At 42.8% G+C, this 20,311-nt stretch overlaps 2 protein-coding genes across 5 annotated transcripts in view; one reads left to right on the top strand and one right to left on the bottom strand.

The window, feature by feature from the left end:
• The window catches only part of POLQ (DNA polymerase theta), a 115,977-nt gene extending 114,477 nt beyond the window's left edge, over window positions 1–1,500 (bottom strand). For both annotated transcript variants that reach the window (XM_019729623.2, XM_019729624.2), the window contains exon 1: window positions 1,363–1,500. The gene's annotated coding sequence lies outside the window, so the exon portion shown is untranslated. The remainder of the gene's footprint in view (window positions 1–1,362) is intronic.
• FBXO40 (F-box protein 40) lies at window positions 1,495–19,876 on the top strand. Of its 3 annotated transcripts, XM_074331267.1 has the most exons (5): window positions 1,495–1,702; window positions 1,830–1,924; window positions 11,674–11,706; window positions 12,609–14,519; window positions 16,510–19,876. In XM_074331267.1, the coding sequence occupies exons 3-5, from the start codon at window positions 11,704–11,706 to the stop codon at window positions 16,723–16,725; spliced, it is 2,130 nt and encodes a 709-aa protein (XP_074187368.1). In that variant the 5' UTR covers window positions 1,495–1,702; window positions 1,830–1,924; window positions 11,674–11,703; the 3' UTR covers window positions 16,726–19,876. The 3 variants fall into 3 exon arrangements, with proteins under 3 accessions (XP_074187368.1, XP_074187379.1, XP_074187390.1); XM_074331278.1 differs by lacking the exon at window positions 1,495–1,702 and having other exon boundaries at window positions 1,715–1,924; window positions 12,485–14,519; XM_074331289.1 differs by lacking the exons at window positions 1,495–1,702; window positions 11,674–11,706 and having other exon boundaries at window positions 1,715–1,924.
• Window positions 19,877–20,311: the final 435 nt, after the last annotated feature.

Raw genomic sequence — 20,311 nt, 5'->3', positions numbered from 1 at the left:
GAACTAATAAGTTCAGCAAAATTTCAGGATGCAAGATCAATGCACAAAATTTTTATAATTTCCAGCTGCTAGTTACTCACCCCAAGTAATTTTACTTGCACAGTCACATCTGCATGGAAGAATCCAAGGGAAAGTGAAATTCTGTGTCTGTTAATTGCAGTAGAATTTCGCACATATATTGTTAGTCCATACATTCAAATAACAGCATTGTTGAGAACTTGGTATGTGCTAGACACCATTCATGTGCTTTACATATATTGATGTATTAATGTGTTAGGTTTTCAACACAGGGTCACGTTGAGTATAATCAGCCCCATTTCACATTTGGGAAAATTGAGGGAAAGAGTGGTTATATACTTGGTCAAAGTCCTCTCTTCTCCTCGGGGAATATGTTCTAAGAACCCCAGTGGATGCCTGATATGGCAGATAGTACCAATATCTACTATAACAATACAAACCTCTATATACTACGTGTGTTCATATACATACCTATGGTAAAGTTTGGTTTATATATAAGGCACAGTGAGAGATTAGCAACAATAATAATAAAATAGAACAATTATAAGAATATGTTACAATAAAAGTTATGTGAATGTGGTCTCTCTCAAAATATTTTATTGTACTGTACTCACTAAAGGAAGCACTTTTCACTAAAGGAAGCACTTTACAGCTTCTCTTTGGCATCTCCAAATTGCCAGCATCACTGCTGTTGCACTTTGGGGCCATTATTAAGTAAAATAAGGGTGGACCTGATAATTTAGATGGTTACAAAGTGACTGGTGGGTGGTATATGCAGCATCCATATGCTGGACAAGGATGAGTCACATTCCAGGTTGGAGGGTGGATCGAGATAGCACAAGATTTCAACATGGTACTCAGAATGGCAGTCATTTAAAATGTGTAAAATGTTTATTTCTGGAATTTTCCATTTACTATTTTGGACTACAGTTGACCACAGGGAACTGAAACTGCGGAAAGAGAAACCATGGATAAGGGGGTCTACTGTACCTAGAAATTAGCAAAGCCAGGATTTTATATTTCCTTTCCCCAGAAGATAGCTGAATGAGTTCCTTTGAAGAGGATGAGATACAGAACAGCACCAGACAGAGAGTGAGAACAACTGAGTCTTTCCTCTGGCTCTCCGAATGGCAAGCTGTGTGACCTTGGATAAACAATTTACTTTCTCTAAACCTCAGTCTTCTCATCTGTAAAAAGGGGGAGTTGGACTAAGCCATAGCTAGGCCTCCTACCACCTCTAATTCTCTCACATTGGACTTACTCTATGCCTGATTTATGAGTTACAAACTCTCCCTTTTCCAACCACCCGGGAAAGAAGAGGGCCAGGAGAGGACAGCCACTTACTTGTCAAGACAAGAAATAGGAGAAACTGAAACAGGACTGCATGCCACTTGCACAAGTTGGGGCTTCAGCCAGCGAAGGGTTTAGGTGAAAAGCATAGTTATAATTAGCGCAGCAGCCCGTCCCAAATGCTCCACCAGCCACGGCGAGCACAGCTGGATCAGCCGACCGCGCGCAGGAGTCTGAGAGGCCTTGAAAATGATCCTTCTTAAAAGGATTTTCTACCTTCCTCGAGGGAAAGAAAACCCATTGATATAAAACCTCACTTCCCTTCCGGCTTCCCCTGATAAATGCCACTGCCGTAGAGACCGACTGTTGATAAATACAGGGGAAAGAAAAAATCGTAAGCTGAGCCTGGTCACATTGCCCCTTGTGATATCATTTTATTTTTAACTTCGAGACACTTGAACTATCTCTGCTGAAGTTTTCTCTTCTTTCCCTGCCTCAACAAAATTCTGTCTTCTGTGCAGCTGAAGTGCCTTCAAGCCGCCTCCTGCCATCCATTGCTTGCTCGCAATCAGGGGAGGCGGGCGCCGTGGATGCTGAGTCAGCCAGGGCCATTCAGGTGAGCTTTTCAGAGGTGAGCAGGTACATCAAGGGGCCAGTTGGAATGGTGAACATGGGGACTGAGGCTGAGCTGCACATCACCTTTTTGCTCTGAGTAAGAGGGTTGTTATGCAAATTAGTTACCCATGGTAGGGACTGGGGAGAAGGTTGGTGCTCGGAATGAGACCCAGCCATGTGTAAACTTCTGTTTTGAATCTGAAAATTTTGGAAAGGAGAGATTACCTGCTTTCTGTCAGCTTAGGGTCTTTCTTCTACACTCAACCAGAGTGGTTATGAGGTACCTCTAAAGTTACACAGTGGTGATAGGGGTGTCACAAGCTTGGGGGGAGGAAGTGGGGAGGAAATAGGTGGAAGGCCCAGGACCCAAAATTTCTATTTTTTTAAAGTCCAAATGCTGCGATCTTTTCACCAATCAGTATTTGCTTTAATTGCAAGTCATTCTCATGTGGTTTAAATTCCATCCCCCCGAAAGGGGTGTAAATGTCTAATTATTACATTGTTTTGTACACCTGAAACTAATGAAAAATGCATCCTCTGTGTCACACTACCAGTTAATGCAGCACAATTGTATTTACTGCATGCACTATTTAAACTCTGCCTGCAGAGTTTAGAACCTGTTTTCCCTAACAATATTCCCTAATAATAGATATGGCTCTCTCCACCCCTGGGCTCTTGAATCCAAAATGCATCCTTGGACTAGAAGTATTTCACAAGTTGAAAATCTTATACAGGCTTTTGCACACAACCCAAAAATTATTACAGGCATGTAACTTGCACATCCAGAGGGGCCAATGTAAAAGGATTAATGATAATTGATGTATCGAAAGCTTTAAAACACAGATAGATTATTCCTAGCTTTTGGAATAACTGCATAGAAATTGGCAGGGATAAGGGAGCCGTGTTTATTTTCTTGTTTTCCTCTAAGCTTTGCTTTGGTGTTATATAGTTCAGAGTTCAGCTAAGGACATTGTGGGAAGTGGCTTATGTAGCAAAAGGGATTCTGTACACCCTGAACTTTGCAGTGTAAGGGCTAGCGCCACCAATGCCAAATAAAAGGAGATCTAATCTGCCCAGATACCCTAAATCCCGATTCCTTCCTGTCTGCCTCCATAACCTCCAGGCACATCCCGTAACTCTGCTATAGATGTTTGGGTTATAATTATGCCTGCTTGCTAGGCACAATTAAATGCACGATGTATAACTCTCTAACTTCATTTAATTTTGTCAGGGCTTCCATGGCACCAAGGTCTTTAAGGTGTGTGCTGAGGTGCTGTCCTCGCAAGACTGGAGAGTGTTAGTTCAGGAGTCATCAAGCAGACAGGCTGACTTCCAGTTGCCCCTAAATAGTCCAGCTATTTAGCACTTTCTTGGCCAATACAAAACAAACAGTAATTTAAAGTACTAATAGTAGTAATGTAAGCACTAGATATGAAAATGAACTAGCTAATTAAATAACCAGAAAGTTTAAAAATAGAGAGACTTCTAGAGTAAGTAGACAACTGCAGATGGTGAAGTTGAATAGATTTGGAGGAGGATGGTTATATTTTTAAGGTATAGTGAAAATGCTGGAATCATAGCCCAGAAGCCCAGGATCATGGAACCAGATGTGGGAATTATCCTCAGCCAAAGGGTTGTGTTAAAATCTCAAGAGGCAAAGGGATTACTTTAATATTTAACTTTATACATTTCCCCCCCTAAAATTAAATATCTCCATAGCAGGGAAACAGGTTAACAATGTATAATTCATTAACTGGCCGGTTAATTGGTTAAGAGTTAAAGAGTATCTTTGACCTTTAACTTTGCCCTTGTCACTTCCACTTAAGTTAAAGCTCAGGAATAAATAATTATTGCCACATGAGGCAGCAAAATAGTTAGGCACTGACATCATGTGAGGGGTGCTGAGATGGCCCCTTGCCTAAAAATATCTCCCTGACATCAGCCCTGTTTGCCAACTAACTTTAAAATTATAGTAAAGAATGTTAAAACTATTATCTGTTAATTCCATTCTCTTTTGCTTGAGTCAATGATTTAAATATACCTATCATATGCCTTCTCATGACTTTCTTGGCCAGCGAAGCTTGGTCACCACCTCTTACTCATTCTTCCAAGTTCTGTTCTATTTTGCCCCTGGTGCCATCTACGTTGCCCACGCACCGCTGGCCACCACCACACAGGAAGCTCTGTGGTACTGTGGTTTCTACAGAATCTCTCAACAAAACATCAAGATGAGGAGGGTGGGTGGGCACACTTCTCTGGGCCTCAGTTTCTCTTGTGGGAAATGAAGAGGTTAAACTAGACCCTTGTAATGCTGGGTCTCAGCTCCCAGCAGGTGAACGCAGGAGATGTTGAGGCCCAAAAGGAACATCCACAGAGCCATGGATAGGGGGGTCATACCACTATGTTCTCAGTGGCTGCTGGTCAAGACACAGGAAGCCAACATCCGCCAGTACCCCAACAAGGGGTCTTCCTGCACCCCAGTCTTGCTGGTGGCCGGGTGAGACACAGAAAGTAGGATCCACACGATCCGCACCATCCACGCTGCTAATGTAGCCATGGCAGTTATATACAAGACAACAGTGGCTAATGGCCAACTGGTTACAGCTGGTGACCAACTAATAACTGAGCCAACACCTTTCCACGTGAGGCTGACAGCCTGGAAACTGCTTTCCTGGCCCTTTCCCAGCAACCCTCTTCTTTCAAAGTGAGGTTCTTGGACCATCAGCACTGTCGGTAGCTTATTACACGGGGAAGACTCTCAGGCCTCATCCCAGTCCTATCATATCAGAATCTGCATTTTAAAAACATTTCCCACGTGATTCCTACACATACAGATGCTTTCTGGTTATGGCCTGATCCAGATTTCTGATTTATGCCTGCAAGGATTTAGAACAAGTACCACAACCCCTGAAAACAGTTCTGGCAGCATTCCAGAGTTTCTGTTATAACTCAAGCCCAAGGAAGTAAGTGTTTTCCATTCAGTGAAGGCTACATTAAACCAAAGAAAGTAGAAAAAATTTCTTACTTAAAAAAAAAAGCTCTAAATTAGCATACCTCTGACATCATTACACTTTCCTCCTAAATTCATTTCAAATTACTACCATTGAAAGAGGTAGCTCTTCAAAATGCTGCCTTCTTTAGGGTTCTACTCAATTTCATGCAATTCAACCCTATTCAGTAAATGTTGTTTGAGTGCTGGGAGCAGTGTTAGCCGAACTTACTTTGCTCAGGCCCTCAAAAACCACCTCCTACGTTCCTTGAGGACATTGGCAATTGTTCTGCCGGCGCTTCTCTTAGATCTTAGTTGACATTCCAGCCAGAGCTCCTTTTGCTACCCAAAAACTGCTCTCCCGGTCACAGCACTTCTGCTCCATTTGTGGCCTTTATCAGAATCTCTTCCCCACTCACACCATCACTGTTAACTTCTCTCAGGTTGTTTAGACTCCCGCAGCCAATCGCAAGAGAGAAGCTGACTCTCAATTGGCACCTTCCTTCTTTTTTCTTAATGAGCAGAATAATGTAGGTAAACAATTAAATTACAAACTCCAGCCTAGAAAAAAAACACATGCCTGCAAGTTGCCTTTGTGGCATTGTCGTGCAGGGTGTCATGTGGGGTCTCTGCTCCCGCTCCCTGCACAAGAACGCAGGATATGGTGAGGCCAAAAAGGAACAGCCACGGAGCCATAGATAGGGGAGTCATACCACTATAGTCTCGCTGGCAGCTGGGTTGGAGACACAGGAAGCAGGAGCCACACAATTCTCAACCCTCACTGCGCCGCTTGCAGGCTCAGCCACCATCTTCTTGCTAGCCCCCATTTTCCTGCTAGTGTAGCCACAGCAGTTGTATTAGTGGCCAATGGCTCACTGGTAACAGCTGACAGCCAACTAGCCACAGCTGATGGCCATCCAATCACAGTTGATAGCCATTTACTACCTGAGCCAGCACCTTTCCACGTGAGGCCGAGAGCCTGGAAACTGTTCTCTGGGGCTCTGGCCCCCCAGGCATCTAACAGGTCTTCCAGGCCTGATGCCTTACTATTTGAATTCCTAAGTACTTATGAAGTAAAGGCTTTGTGGTGATTACAATGGGCCAAAAGTGGGAGGAACTTAGGGGAATCTTACATTCTTTTTTTAAACGTGCTTTGAAGATTATTGAGCTGGAAATGGTATATACATTGGAGAAAGGAAGAACTGAACATTGAAAGGCCAGCCAAGAGCTGTGGGAGTGATACAGCGGGAAGAAATAGGGGCCTGGACAGGGAGATGACCATGAGAATGACCTTCCTAATAGAGGAATGACTAACAGTTGAGTGAATCTTATATATTAGCCACTTTCCCTACTTTATCACATTTGATCCTCACACAATCCTATGGGTTAGTATAAGTCCCATTTTATGGATGAATAAATTAGCTTTAGGGAGATAAAATTGCTTGTCAAAACGACTTAGCTAATACATTAGAGTGCTCACTAATTATAGTGGGGGTTTTCAGACAAGGCCTCTTTATGGAGGTAACATTTAAACTGAAATCTAAATGGCAAGAAGGAGCCCATAAGGCCATAGTACAAATAAAGAGCAAGGGGAGAGTTTGCATAGAAAGAACATGTAGAAAGGCCCTTCACAGGAATAAGCGACAAGGCTGGAGCTTCATGCTCAGGGAGAGAGAAGAGATAAAAAGGCAAGCAGGGGACACTTGTGCAGGGTTTTGCGGGCCAAGATAAGGCTGTCAGAGTTTATTCCTTGTGATGGAGACACACTGGAGACTTTAAGTGGGGAGTAATGACCTAATGTTAAAAGTAGAGGAGACATGATGATTCTTGGACTGGGCATCTAAAAGGTGGAGATGGAAAGAAATGGGTAGAATGGCCCAATCATTCTCCAAGGCCTTCCTACCTAAAAGGGCAGTAGTTCCTTTGTGATTGGGCGCACAGTATCAAGCTTTTTCTAGCTCAGTGGTTCTTAGATGGAGCTTACAACAGAATCAGCTGGATTGAGTCAGTCTAATTCTGTATATCTGATTCGGTATGGCCCAGGAATTTACATTTCTAACCAGTGGCCACGTGAATGCTGATGCCACTGGTCTGGGTCCCACACTTAAAGGACCGCGATTCTAACTGACTTGCTCTTGCTGCTTATTAACGTACTGCTTTCTGAACGGTCCACACAGCACCACAACCTGCATCAAAGTTCCTGCTCCCCCACCAGGTTGGAAATATACCTTTATTTATTTCTTAAAGTTTATTGGGGGGACAATGGTTAGTAAAGTTACATAGATTTCAAGTGCACAATTCTGTAATACATCATCTATATATCACATTGTGTGTTCACCATCCGGAATCAGTTCTCTTTCCATCACCATATATTTGACCCCGTTTATCCTCATCTCCCACCCCCCATCCCCTTACCCTCTGGTAACCACTAAACTACTGTCTGTGTCTATGAGTTTTAGTTTCTTCATTTGCTTGTCTCGTTCTTTTGTTGTTTTCAGTTTTATATCAGTTAAATCATATGATTCTTGACTTTTTCTGACTTATTTTGCCCCTATTTCTTTAAAGAAATATCCATCCCTCAAAACGCATGAACCTAGCCCTTCCACCTACTCATATTCCACTTAAAATGCATCCGGTACAACGAGTAAAATCTAGTTCTGTGTAGATCTTTGAACTGCTTAAGTCTAAATTATATTATTTTGACTGCTATCTCCTCTAGACATGGGAACTTTAAAACATATCTCGGAGACAGTGTTTTGCCCGTAGACTTCATTGAAGTTTATTTTTAAGAGGAGGGAATGTATTGACTTTTCAGATTGGAAGCAAGAATTTAAAGGGGGAACAGAGAAGCATAGAAACTAAAGGGTGAAATGGCACCTGGATAACCATATATTGTGTCAGGCATAGAATTTTATCAACTTTCTTACACTGAAGAGTTAATCTATGTGTTTTGATTTAGTAGGTGTTTCATTTTAAATCTCAGAATCCATATTGTAGTGTAGATTTTTAACCCTGAAAAGTTTTACATGTATATTCCCTGAAATGTAAAGCCATGAGACCTGGGTACTCTTCTTATTCCTCTATTTAGTTGGGGAACAGTATGGGACATGGGACAGAGGACCAAAAAAAAAAAGTCATCATAGAGATGGAGGTGCTCCTTAATGAAGAGTGTCCGGCTCCTCTACAATCGGGGAAAATTATACATATAGACCCCTTTCTGTGCCCCAACTGAAGGAGGAAAGACTCCCCCTGCCCCCGATAGGCTCTAGTCATGGGCTTGCTTTCTTCTCAAATCATGGCATGCACCACATGTCTCTGTGCGTCTCTGAGGGGCACAGTGTGATCTAGCAAAGAGGACAGAGTTTGAAGCCAGATAAATGTGGGCCTTTTTGTGTCTCAGAATCCTTGTCTGTAAACTGGAAATGGTAATACCCACCTCACCTGTTCACTGTGAGGATTAAATGAGATGTTATGTAAAAGCACATGTTAGGCACTAAAATCTTGTTTCTCTTCCTCCATGACATCCAAAATACAGAGAAATCACTCACTCTAGGAAAGTCAGATAAACTCCATGGAGGATAAGAATCCAATCACTGCCCTGGAACAGAGATTAGGAGAATGGTATCTTATCTCACAAGACAATCAATGATATATCTAATTTGATCAAGTTGGGGCAACATCAATTGGCTCCAAATAAGGTGATACATCAATTAGTTGTCCCAATATGCCTGGGACTAGCAGGTCTCCTGGGACTTGGGATGTACAGTGCTAAACCCAGGAGAGTCCCAGGCAAACCAGGACCACTGGTCACCCTGCTTACCCAGCAACAGATTATCCAGAATTTTGGACTGTCCTTTATCTCAGTGGGAACCATTTCCCCCAGACATACAACACAAAGTTCATATGTGATTTTTTTTATGCGCTTATGCTGTATTTATCTTTCTCCTTCCCTCTACTGTCTAACTTTCCCAAAGTGTGGTCTCTGCTCACTGTCTTTCTGCTCAGTACATGTCCTCTCTCAAAGTCACTTATCTGGTGTAGCTCCAGAGCCTGACAGAGATCTTTAAATAGCAGCATTAAAAAAAAAAAAAAAAAAAAAAGCATCTTTGTTGCCTGCATTCATTATTTTTCTTTCCTCTTAAAGGGGTATTTTCAAATAAATTCAAAGAGATTGAGAGCAATAAGGCTCCACAATAAATGTTTCCAGCTTCAATAACGCTGTTCCTAAGAACCATACTTTATAATGCTGAAGGGTAAGAAATGAGTGGGCTGAAAGTTCATCACCACTGTTGCTCCAGCCAGACACATCCCTGCTGGAGCAGAGTTCTCACTACACACATGGAGCACAGACTAGCCAGGCCTGCTTTTTACTTTCCAGGAACTGGGCTCAACTTGGTGACAGAACTAGGCAGGCAAATATGAAACAGGACATTCCTGGTGCCAGTACTTTTTTTCACATAGGTTTATTCCATCTTATGATCTGCCTCTTCTTTCCCACGTAAAAACCAGCAGGGGACTTTAACTTGGTCAGACTCCATCTTTACTGATAAATATCTTTTATGAATAGAAAGCAGATGGTCTCATTCTCCCAGCCAGGGCACAGGCCCTGCCAACATTGGAGTGTGTGCTTAATAGCTTTCCCCTTCCCTCCAAGCAAACACTATATTTTGAATGGCTAAGTGTCCCACATCACAGCTGAAATGCCACATTTGCTCTGGCCAGAACTCTGTATTATCACCATTGTTCTTAATTGACCTTATGGCAGCATTCGAAGCTATCACTCACCCTTTCCTTTATATCTGGATCACATAGTGTTGACTCTTTTAGCTCTCTGGTCTCTCATTCTCTGGCTCTATTTCTTCCTAACATCCCCAAAGTGGTCATACTTAGCTATGAATTTCATGGCTCAGATTTCTATTCTATGTTCTTACTTCCCGAGTTATGGCTTCCTCTCTCACTTTTAAGTGATAATTCTCAAATCTGCCTTGCTCCAGTCTAACCCCTCATCTTCCCATTCAAATGATCTATCATCACCTCAAGCAACTTGTATTAAACCTTGCTGGAGCCATCTTTCTTCCCAAAACAATTTCCTCTTCAGACTTCTATTTTTTTCTCAGAATTATGCCCAATATTCTATCTTCTTGGTTCAAAATCTTGGCATCAACTTTGATTCCCCTTCTTTCTCCATCTCCAGCCAGAAACAAAAATGTTAGTTGATTTTCCCTTGTATGATCTCCTGTCTCATTTTACTTATTTCTATTGTCATCAGTCTTACCCATCCAAGCCTCCATCACATTCTCTACATAGCAGTTTCTGACTCTAGGTCCTCCCACTCCACTATTACTAGTTGACACCCCAGTTGCAATGTTAAATGGCTCCTTATTGAATACCAAATAATTCCAGATGCTTTAGCCTAATATCGTGTTTCCCTGAAAATAAAATCCAACCGGACAATCAGCTCTAATGCATCTTTTGAAGCAAAAATTAATATAAGACCCAGTCTTATTTTACTATAATGTAAGACTGGGTCAATATAATATAATATAATAATATAATATGATTAATATAATATAATATAATATAATATAATATAATATAATATAATACCGGGTCTTATATTAATTTTTGCTCCAGAAGACACATTAGAGCCGATTGTCTGGCTAGGTCTTAGTTTTGGAGAAACACGGTATTTATGAATTTCCACAAGTCCACAATGGACTTTCTTCCCCCAGGAGTGATCTGGAGTATAGCAGGAATCCACCTAGCAAACATGAATAGATGACTTCCTACAAGACAAGTGCTATTCTAAGAGTTGCAGGTACTGTATTTAACTCATTTGCTCCTCACATCAGCACTATGAGACAGGTGCTGTTATTATACTCCCTCACAGATGGGGAAACTGATGAACAAAGAGGTTAAGTAATTTTCCCAGAGTCTCACAACTTCTGACTTGTAGTGCTAAGGTGGAATCCCTTGCTGTCTGCCTCTTAACCACTACACTATACCACCACTCACAAATTTCTGCACCTCCCCGCCCCCCCCCCCCATTTCTCAGGGAAAAATCAGAAGATCTGGCAAAACATTCCCACATGGGACTAACTGACCAGAGCCAAGAAGCTGTGTTCCCCTGGAGGCAGGGCACCATGTCTTCTGCTTACCAGAGTCTCCACTGAGCCTGCTTCTGGAATCTTGGGGGTTTGACCCCTGTTTTAGCCACAGCACATGTGAATACACCAGAATAAAAGACACATGATAGATATTTCACAGACACTTGTACACTGCCCCAGACCGAGCTGGATATCAGCATGTCCTCGAAGTGGACTTGAAGCCCCAGTGGGAGAAAAGGCTAGAAGATTAACTGGGACCAGATGTGTGTTTGTGTGTGTGTGGGGGGGGAGTGTTGGGGGATGGAATGTCAGGATAATTGTTGGTAGATAATGGAGAAAAGTTACAAGAAACATAAGTTACACACCCCATGGTTGGTAAGATGCCCCATCAGAGGGCAGTGTGGGTTAGTAAAAAGAGCACGGACTAGCATGGCCTGGATTGGAACCTGATTCCATCACTTAGCTGCTGTATACCCTTGGACAGGCTATCTAACTTCTCCAGTTTCCATTTCCTTGACTATAAAATAGGGTCAGTGACACCTCCAGGGTGGTGGAAGGAATTAAATGAGAGTGTATGTGAATTCTCTTTGACCTTGTAGGTAACCAAAATACCTATACTAATAATTCATATACATATTTTCATATTTCTTCTAGCATTACAAAGCAAGAAGAAACTAGGAAGTTATGGTAAGTAGCAGGTGCTTATTGGATCTTCACATTTCAGGGGCCCAGGTCTGGCTTCATTTAGCCTGCAGCCCAAGCAGCTGGCAAAGTTGTCCTTATGGTTGTTGATATTTATTGGCTTATTGCCAAACCAGTGATGTTAGTGCAGATGCTAGTAGCAATTGACACAGGGTAGGGGGAAAGCAGAGAGCTGAGCTGAGACAGATTTGGGAGCAAAGATTTTTAGTAAAATGTTAAAAAGGAAAAGAAATACAGCAGTAACCTAAATGGCTAACAATTCCTTCATTCAGCAAATATTATTGAGTACCTACAATGGTCCAGGCCCAGTGACAGGTGCCTAGGGGATGCAGATATGAACAAAACCAGACATGGACCCTGTCCCCCCCAGCACACCCCCTGGTGGTAGTTGGTTAAACGAATGACAGCATTCTCATTCTGGAGTATTACTTGGCCATTATGAAGAAAGTTTGTAGAGAATAATGAATAAAACAGCTTAGCTCATGTTACAATAGCAAGATGAAAAGCTGGATACAAAAGTGTATTATAATATTAACTGTGTAATATAAATTATCCGTAATCCACAACTCACAAATAACAATTGTTAACATTGTACTGCATGACATTCAGCTTTGTCTTATTCTAGTCTAAACACATCCACTATGTAGTACATAGAATAAACTATTGGAAAATAAACAAGAGAGTGTTGATAGTTGTTACTTCTGAGTTGTGGGATTATGAGTGATTTTTCCTTTTTTCTCTATGATTTTCTATATTTTCCAAGGTTCCTATGATAAGCATGTATAAACTGGAAATAAGGCCATTAAAACACAGTCACAGACACACTTAAGAGTTTCTCTCCCAGCAGTCATTTGTTTTCTCTTTCCCCTTGCCTTTGGTGTGTCCAGGGCAGGGCACGCAGGCCTCCGCCTGGGCAGCACAGGCATTGTGAGAGATGTTTTAACCGTCACTGTCACATTCCTGTGGAGCCCAATGTCTCCTGCCTGGTGATAAACTGCCGCCTGTCCTGTGGTGCTACCTTCCACATGTGCAAAGAGGCAGAGCACGAGCTCCTCTGCCCCTTGGAGCAGGTTCCGTGCCTCAACTCCGAATATGGCTGCCCGCTTTCCATGTCCCGCCACAAGCTGGCCAAACACCTGCAGGTGTGCCCTGCCAGTGTGGTCTGCTGCTCCATGGAGTGGAACCGCTGGCCAAACGTGGACTCTGAAACAACCCTACATGAGAACATCATGAAAGAGAATCCCAGTGAGGAGTGTTTGGACACAGCGCTGGCTCTCCAGGACCAGAAGGTCCTTTTCAGATCTTTGAAAATGGTAGAACTTTTTCCGGAAAGTCGAGAGCCCACTGAGGAGGGACCTACTGGGAATGGAGAAGCCAGCTGGGAGGAAATGGGAGGAGCAGTAGGTGGAGCGGATGCCAGTTTGGTACCACATAGCTGTCTATCGGCCACCAAGGAAGAGATGGCAGAACTGAGTCAAGAAGAACGCGAGGTGTTAGCCAAAACCAAAGAAGGGATGGACCTGGCTAAGTTTGACCAGTGGGAAAATATTTTCAGCAAAGAGCATGCAGCCTCTGCTTTAAGAAACTCATCAGCGAGCTGTGAGAACAAGAGCAGGAATGGCCCGGGCAAAGAACAGATTTCCGACAGCAATAACATGGTAGTAGAGGGTGCTGCCCAAGGGAAAGAAGCCCAAGAAAACCAGAAGCAGCAGGACTTTCATGCAGCTGTGGAAACAACAGGGCTTGCCCCTTGGCAGGATGGTGTCCTGGAAAGACTGAAAACCGCCGTGGATGCCAAGGACTATAACATGTACCTGGTGCACAACGGGAGGATGCTTATTCACTTTGGTCAGATGCCCGCTTGTACGCCTAAGGAGAGGGACTTTGTTTATGGCAACCTTGAAGCTCAGGAAGTGAAGACTGTTTATACCTTCAAAGTTCCTGTGAGCTACTGTGGGAAGCGGGCTCGCCTTGGAGATGCTATGTTGAGTTGTAAGCCCAGCGAACACAAGGCAGTAGACACTTCAGATTTGGGGATCACTGTGGAGGACCTGCCCAAATCAGATCTCATCAAGACCACCCTCCTGTGTGCTTTGGAAAGAGAACTCAAAGGCCACGGCATCTCTGAATCCAGGAGCATTGATGGGCTGTTCATGGATTTTGCTACACAGACGTACAATTTTGAGCCAGAACAGTTTTCCCCTGGGACGGTGCTGGCTGACCTAACGAGCGCCAGCCCAGAGGGGCTCCACGTGGAGCTCCACAGTGAGTGTGTGACCAGGAGACACAACAAGAGCAGCTCTGCCTTCACTTTCACTTGCAACAAATTCTTCAGGAGGGACGAATTCCCCCTGCATTTCAAGAATGTCCACACAGACATTCAGTCATGTCTTAACGGCTGGTTCCAGCACCGATGCCCCCTTGCCTACTTGGGATGTACATTTATTCAAAGCCATTTCCGTCCCCCAGGGCAAAAGGCAAAAGTGATCTATAGTCAGGAGCTTAAGACCTTTGCCATCAAGCCGGAGGTTGCTCTGGAGCTCAGTGAGGGAAGGAAAAACAACCATGTCTCAGGCTGTGGAGGGAAAAGCCAGAATTCTCTAACCAGCCTGCCCTTGGAGGTTCTGCAGTACATTGCTGGCTTCTTGGACAGCATCAGCCTGTCCCAGCTTTCCCAGGTGTCTGTGCTCATGAGGAATATCTGTGCCACTTTGTTACAAGAGAGAGGGATGGTCCTCCTGCAATGGAAGAAGAAGAGGTATTCCCATGGAGGCACTGCCTGGAGAGTCCACAGAGAGGCAAGTAAACACTCATTCATTTATTCATTCCCTCAACAGATATGTATCAAGGGCCTTTTATATGCCTAGCACTGTACTAGGCACTGGGCTTGTACTAGGTTACTGGGAATAAGACATAATTCCCGAGCTCAAAGAGGTCAGTCTAGTAGGGAAGACAGATCTATAAACATATAAATGGGAATACAGATGTTAGCACATGTTTATCTCTACATACGTGTCTGGATATCTTCTGTTTGCTCACATGATCCATTCTCAAACCTTCTCCTCCAAGATCTGTCTCCCAAGAGGTTGATCTCTACAGACTGCCTTGACTATCTCCCTTGCCCTCCAGCTTCCAGTTGAGCTAACCTAAGGGGGGTATATCAGCAGGAGGGAGAAGAGTGGGCTTGACATTTCTGTTCTTCTGGATTCTTCCCTGTAAGCATTTTCCCTCCATGACACTTTGCACTGACTATGTCCCTCCACAGAAGGTGGCTATATCATGTGGCTCTCTCCACATTCCAGGTTCCAATGGCCTCTCTCCTTCTTCCCTTTCAGGCCTAGGGTAGTAATATTCCAGATTGTTACTAGCCGTTACAGCACTGTGTCTCGTGACTTTCCTATGCAAATTGCTCACGATTTGTATATCATTCCTTTTTTAAATTCTCTTCAAATTACCCACTTTGAGTGTGCCATCTGTTTCCTGCCTAGACTGATTGATACAGTATGCCAACAAATTCCCCTCAGTCCCATGTCAACTAATTTTTTGCCTTTGTTGAAGGCATTTTTAAATTCTAAAGTTGATTTCCCCTGGTTCTAATGCCTATTACATTTTTCAAAAAACTGCTGTATAAATCAAAGAATCTCTCCCTTTGGAAAAATCTTATTCTTTTTTCCCAGTTAGTTTATACTTGCTTAACTGCATTATAATTTCTATCACTTTGTACCATACAGAAGTGAAGCTCCTCATTCATTGTTCCAAGGTGCTTTAGCATCCTTTCTCATGGTAAATATGTTGGTAATATGAACCACAAATTTATGTGCCCATTTAGGTCAATAATTCCATAATCTCACAGTTGAGTTTTTTCCCAATATGTAGCTGTATACAAACTGGCATTGGGAAGTTAGAGTTGTTTACATCTATTTTTATTGATTTTATCTAAAATATCCTGCATATTTTCCATTATTCCCTGAGCAGTCTTCAAAAAATAATTATAAGATTCTCCCTCATTTATCCATATCTGTATCCATGTGTTAAATAAATACTGACTACCAACCAACCACGTGTTAGGGATAAACATGTGTGAGACTAAGACCTTGTTCTTTGGCAATTATATAGTTTAGCACTGCCTGATATCTTCCTCTGTAAACTCAGATGCAAATAATTTAATTTACATACTAGAAATCCCATTAATTTTTGACTCATATTTGTCTCCGATTCAATGATTGCTGACCACTCTTGAATATCATTTGGGACAAACTAATTCCCTGCAGAAAGAAAGTGAATTTAGTTGGAGCTAAAGGGTGCTCATATTAAAATGGCTTTTTAATGTAAAAGGGGAAATAGTTCTAAGATCCCAGGAAGCACTTTTCTTACACAGGAACAACGACAAGAAACAGGGTGAAGTGGTCATATTGGAAAGGTATCAGGTTTTGTCTACCCTTGTAGCCAGATTTTAAAACTAGGGTAAAGGCCAAAGGGTATTTGAGTAACAGACGCCTAGATTTCTCCTAAGATTTCTGTTCTAGTGAGACTCTAATTAGTGTCAATATGCAGACAGGTGTTAGTCATTCCAACTGCATGGCTGGCTGAGAAGGTTATCAACTGGAAGGGGAACTAGGAATTGGGTGCTGGAGAAGGAACTAACAATATCTCTGCAGCAGCCACTAAACACTCTCTGGAAGCTAAGAACAGGAAGAACAGAAAGGTATTTTCTTATATTGTTCAAATAAAGCCAGCCTGAGGATATTGCCCCAATGTTCACTTTTGAGCTTCTTTCTTTCCCAACAGATCTGGCAATTCAGCAGCCTATTCTCCAAAATCAAGAGCTGGGAGTTTAATGAAGTCACCTCCATGTCTGAGCACTTGAAGGTCTGTCCTTTCAATGTTGTAGAGCACAAGACTGACCCAATTCTTTTGACCAGCATGTGTCAGCCCCGTGAGCAGGCCCGAGAGAGCTTAGTCACCACCTTTAGAGCCAGTCCACGAGGAAGACATGCCAACTAAAGATTCAGACGCAAGCATTCTTGGATTCCCCCTCAGAGTTACTGGAAGTAGGACAGAGTGTGGTTTTGAGGACTTCCCTCTGTAACCTGCATACATGCTTATCTGGGTGTATTGGAACGTGTAGTGTCCTTCAAAACCTTAGCAGTTGCACAAGGTCTAAGAATTTCCTATGCCCTTGCTTGTACAGTTGCTATAGTGCCATATTGATGACTTATTTCATTTCCTTTTTTTTCTAAAATAAATCAGTCTGTGGAGAAAATAGGTAATTTGAGGCCATCTGGAAGATGAACCCAAACCCTTAGGAGATGAGAGAGCAATGAATTCTATAACCAGCATAAGTCTATGCTTTTGTGGGGGTGCTTTTTAGTTTACAAGTACATTCAGATTTGTGGGGCAGGCAATGCAGGGATGCAGCCTGAGGTGCCTCCCAGGACACCCAGGGTGAAGAGCACAGAGTCTGAGCATTCTGGAACAGGCGTTGTCTTGACAGTCAAGGCCAGGGCTTGTTCTCAGTTGCCCCACTGCCTCTAAGTCCAGACAGTCTGAACACAGCCCGACCGGGTAGAGACCTTGGCTGAGCACAGCGCCCTTGAAGACGCCACAAACCAAAGGATGAGAGACAGAAATTAGGTGATGGAGTTTGTTGTGAAGAATCTTAGCAACACATAGGATAAGCTTCACAAATGAAGAAGGGTCTAAAGGAGATACTATATTTATGGAGAAAATTAGGACAAAAGGCCTTAAGCCTATATTTAAACATTTTAGTAAAGACTTAAGAGTCAAGGTTCTTTTCTTCTGAAAATTGTATTCTCGGTCTAGATTGGGGAGAGCACAGGCACAGCCCAGCACCACCTGGGCTACCTGAAATGACCTCAGGACACTAACAACTTCAGTGTTGTGCAGAATACACAGAGTAGCCCCAGGAGACCACACGTTTGGCAAAGTGCAGACAAGGCCCACTGCAGGCTCGGGGGCATCAGTCACAGGCCCAAGACCCCACTTGAGTATCTCATGGGTGATCTTGGGAAGAAAGACACATGCGCATAGTGGTTCCCTATAATTGCTTGTATCTATTCCTGCTCGTGAGTCCAGACTGTCAAAAGTGGGTGATACTTCTGGTTTTTGGTAACAGTGAATACTCATGAGAACAAAAGTGAAAGAAAAATACAAAATAGGAACCTACTTCCCCTAAAGCAGGGTTTCTCAGAACTGTGACATTGTGCACTGAATAATTTTTTGTCATAAAGGACAGTCCTGTGTGTTATAGGATATTTTGCAGCATCCTTAGCCTCTATCCATAGATGCCAGTAGCACCCCCATAGCTGCAACAACCAAAAATGTCTCCAGACATTGCTAAATATCCTCTGAAAGCAGAATCATCCCTGGTTGAGAACCACTGCCCTAAAGGTAGACATACTAGTGGCAGTAAGTTAGGATAAGCTTTTTATGCAGCAAACTCTTAGCTCACATAGTTACCTACAATGGTTATGATTTCATCAGCAATTCTTTATTGAGTACATAGATTTTAGACATATGGTGATTTTAGGTTGGGAACCAGATGGAGCTGATTTGCTTGTTGTGCCTTCAGGCCCTTGGGTCATCTGCAAAAACATATCCCTTCAGCTTTCTCCAGGAGTAGCTAAAGCATGGAAATTTGAGCTATTTATCTTGTGTTTGCAGCCCTCTCACCTTAATTGGTGCCATTTTCCCAGCAATCCTAGCAGTCCTCAAGCAAGTGAGAAAGAAGAGAAAAGGAAGACAGGCATTGTGGGGTAGATGAAAACAAAGAATTGAGCTCCCCACCCCTCAAAAAAAAAAAAAAAAGAATGTAGTTGATCTGAATGCTTGTTATCACCTGGACCTCTCTCTGAACTTGGTCTGGAGCTGGTGTAGATGAAGGAGATGACACCTCTGAGAAGAAGGCATGAGAGCAAATCCCAGAATAGAAGCATGCTCATTTTTTCATTATAATGTGCCACTTCGTACTGTAACTCTATTTTTCCGCATCCTCATTGTTTGGTTCATATTTCACATTTGTATATAAGGCACCATTTTCTAAACCTATCACTAGAGTATGAGCGAAGATTTTATTCAGTGAAGATGAGTGACTGGAAACAACTAAACACTGAAGTGGGAGAAAGGGGAGAGTCCTCCAGGTATCTATCAATTCCATGTGTTTTGAATCTGGCCCTTCTTGTAGGGAGAAAGAAAGCTCCTCAAGTCCACACTAGGTTTCTTATTTTACTAGAAAAAGAGAGAAGGGGAGCCATAGGCCAAGGGTGATGAAAATCAGGGGCTACTGTAAGATAGGCGAGAACTATAGAGAAAGTGAGAGAGCAGAGGGCTTTCCCTTCACAATCTGGGTGGCAGGGGGCAGGCCAGCGTTCAGTAGAGCAGTCAGGGGAGGGCCACACTGCTCTGTGGGCTGCACACTTCTAGTCACACTCTACTTTCCCAGGTGCTGCCTTCAGAGCAATACTGAATTGAGCAACATCATCAAACACATTTGATAAGATATCTAATTGTATATGTTGCAGAAAAGCTGTGTACTGCAACTTATCCCACTGGTCTACACAGAGAAGCACATTTTTATGGTGAGAGGGCAGTTGGAGCAAAAGTGAAACATGTATAAAGACTGGATTAGACAGAGTTTGGTTAGTGAGATAAGGCTATAGTGAGCAGTATGAGTAACAAGCATTATCTGACAGTGGCAAGACAGCTAGACAGGGCTTCAGATTAAGAAGGAGCTGAGGGGAGTGAAGAGGGACTGTATCCAGAAGGAGGAGCCTGGATGGAGAGTTTTCTATGAGCAGAGCCCTTGATGAGTATCACCACCAAGATAGTTGGTGCAGAGTAGAAGTCAGCCAGACTTGGAGGGTAAGGTCTACAGAACTGAGGCAGAAAAGGATCTTGTTGCCTTACTAGCATAAGAATCTGGAAAAGAAGTTTCTGTCTTATAATAAAGGGAAAAGTCAAAAGTAAAGTTGGACTTGGAGATGTAACTGGAAAACCAGTGTAAAATTCTGATCCATGTGTGATGTCAAATAAAATTGAAGAATGAGATTGTGTATATCTATGACGACTTACCTCTGTATACTGGAAATCCCAATGTCTCTATAAGCAGAAATAAAAGCTCCTTTGCACTCTAAAAGGCTAACTGGGTGAATCTTGTAAGTTAGGTCCAGAGACAGATTTGTAATTGATTCACTGGCATAGAAGTCATTGTGGAAAAAGAAGGAGTGTGAGTCTTGAAGAAAAGCCAAGGAACAGGCCTGTGGGACACAGTGCTCTAGGCAAGTGGGTGGGCAGCTCACAACTTTATGCAGTCCTGGAACTTCTACGGATCTCAGCCACTAATCCTAGCTCCTCGAGCCCATCTCTGTCTTCTCCATCTTTGAAAGCTGGACCCAACTTCAGCATACGAGGTTGGACAATCACATTTGCGAACTTGTTGCAATGATGTCGCTAAACTTTTTTGATATCAGAGGGATTTTTCATTATGAATTTGTACCAACTGGACAAACAATCAATCACGTTTACTATTTGGAAGTGCTGAAAAGGCTGCATGAAAAAGTTAGACGACCTG

Source organism: Rhinolophus sinicus, linkage group LG01 (assembly GCF_036562045.2).
Source record: "Rhinolophus sinicus isolate RSC01 linkage group LG01, ASM3656204v1, whole genome shotgun sequence".
In the NCBI taxonomy this organism is placed as follows: Eukaryota; Metazoa; Chordata; class Mammalia; order Chiroptera; family Rhinolophidae; genus Rhinolophus; species Rhinolophus sinicus.
The sequence above is the reverse complement of the archived record's forward strand: the minus strand, read 5'-3'. Positions and strand labels throughout refer to the sequence as shown.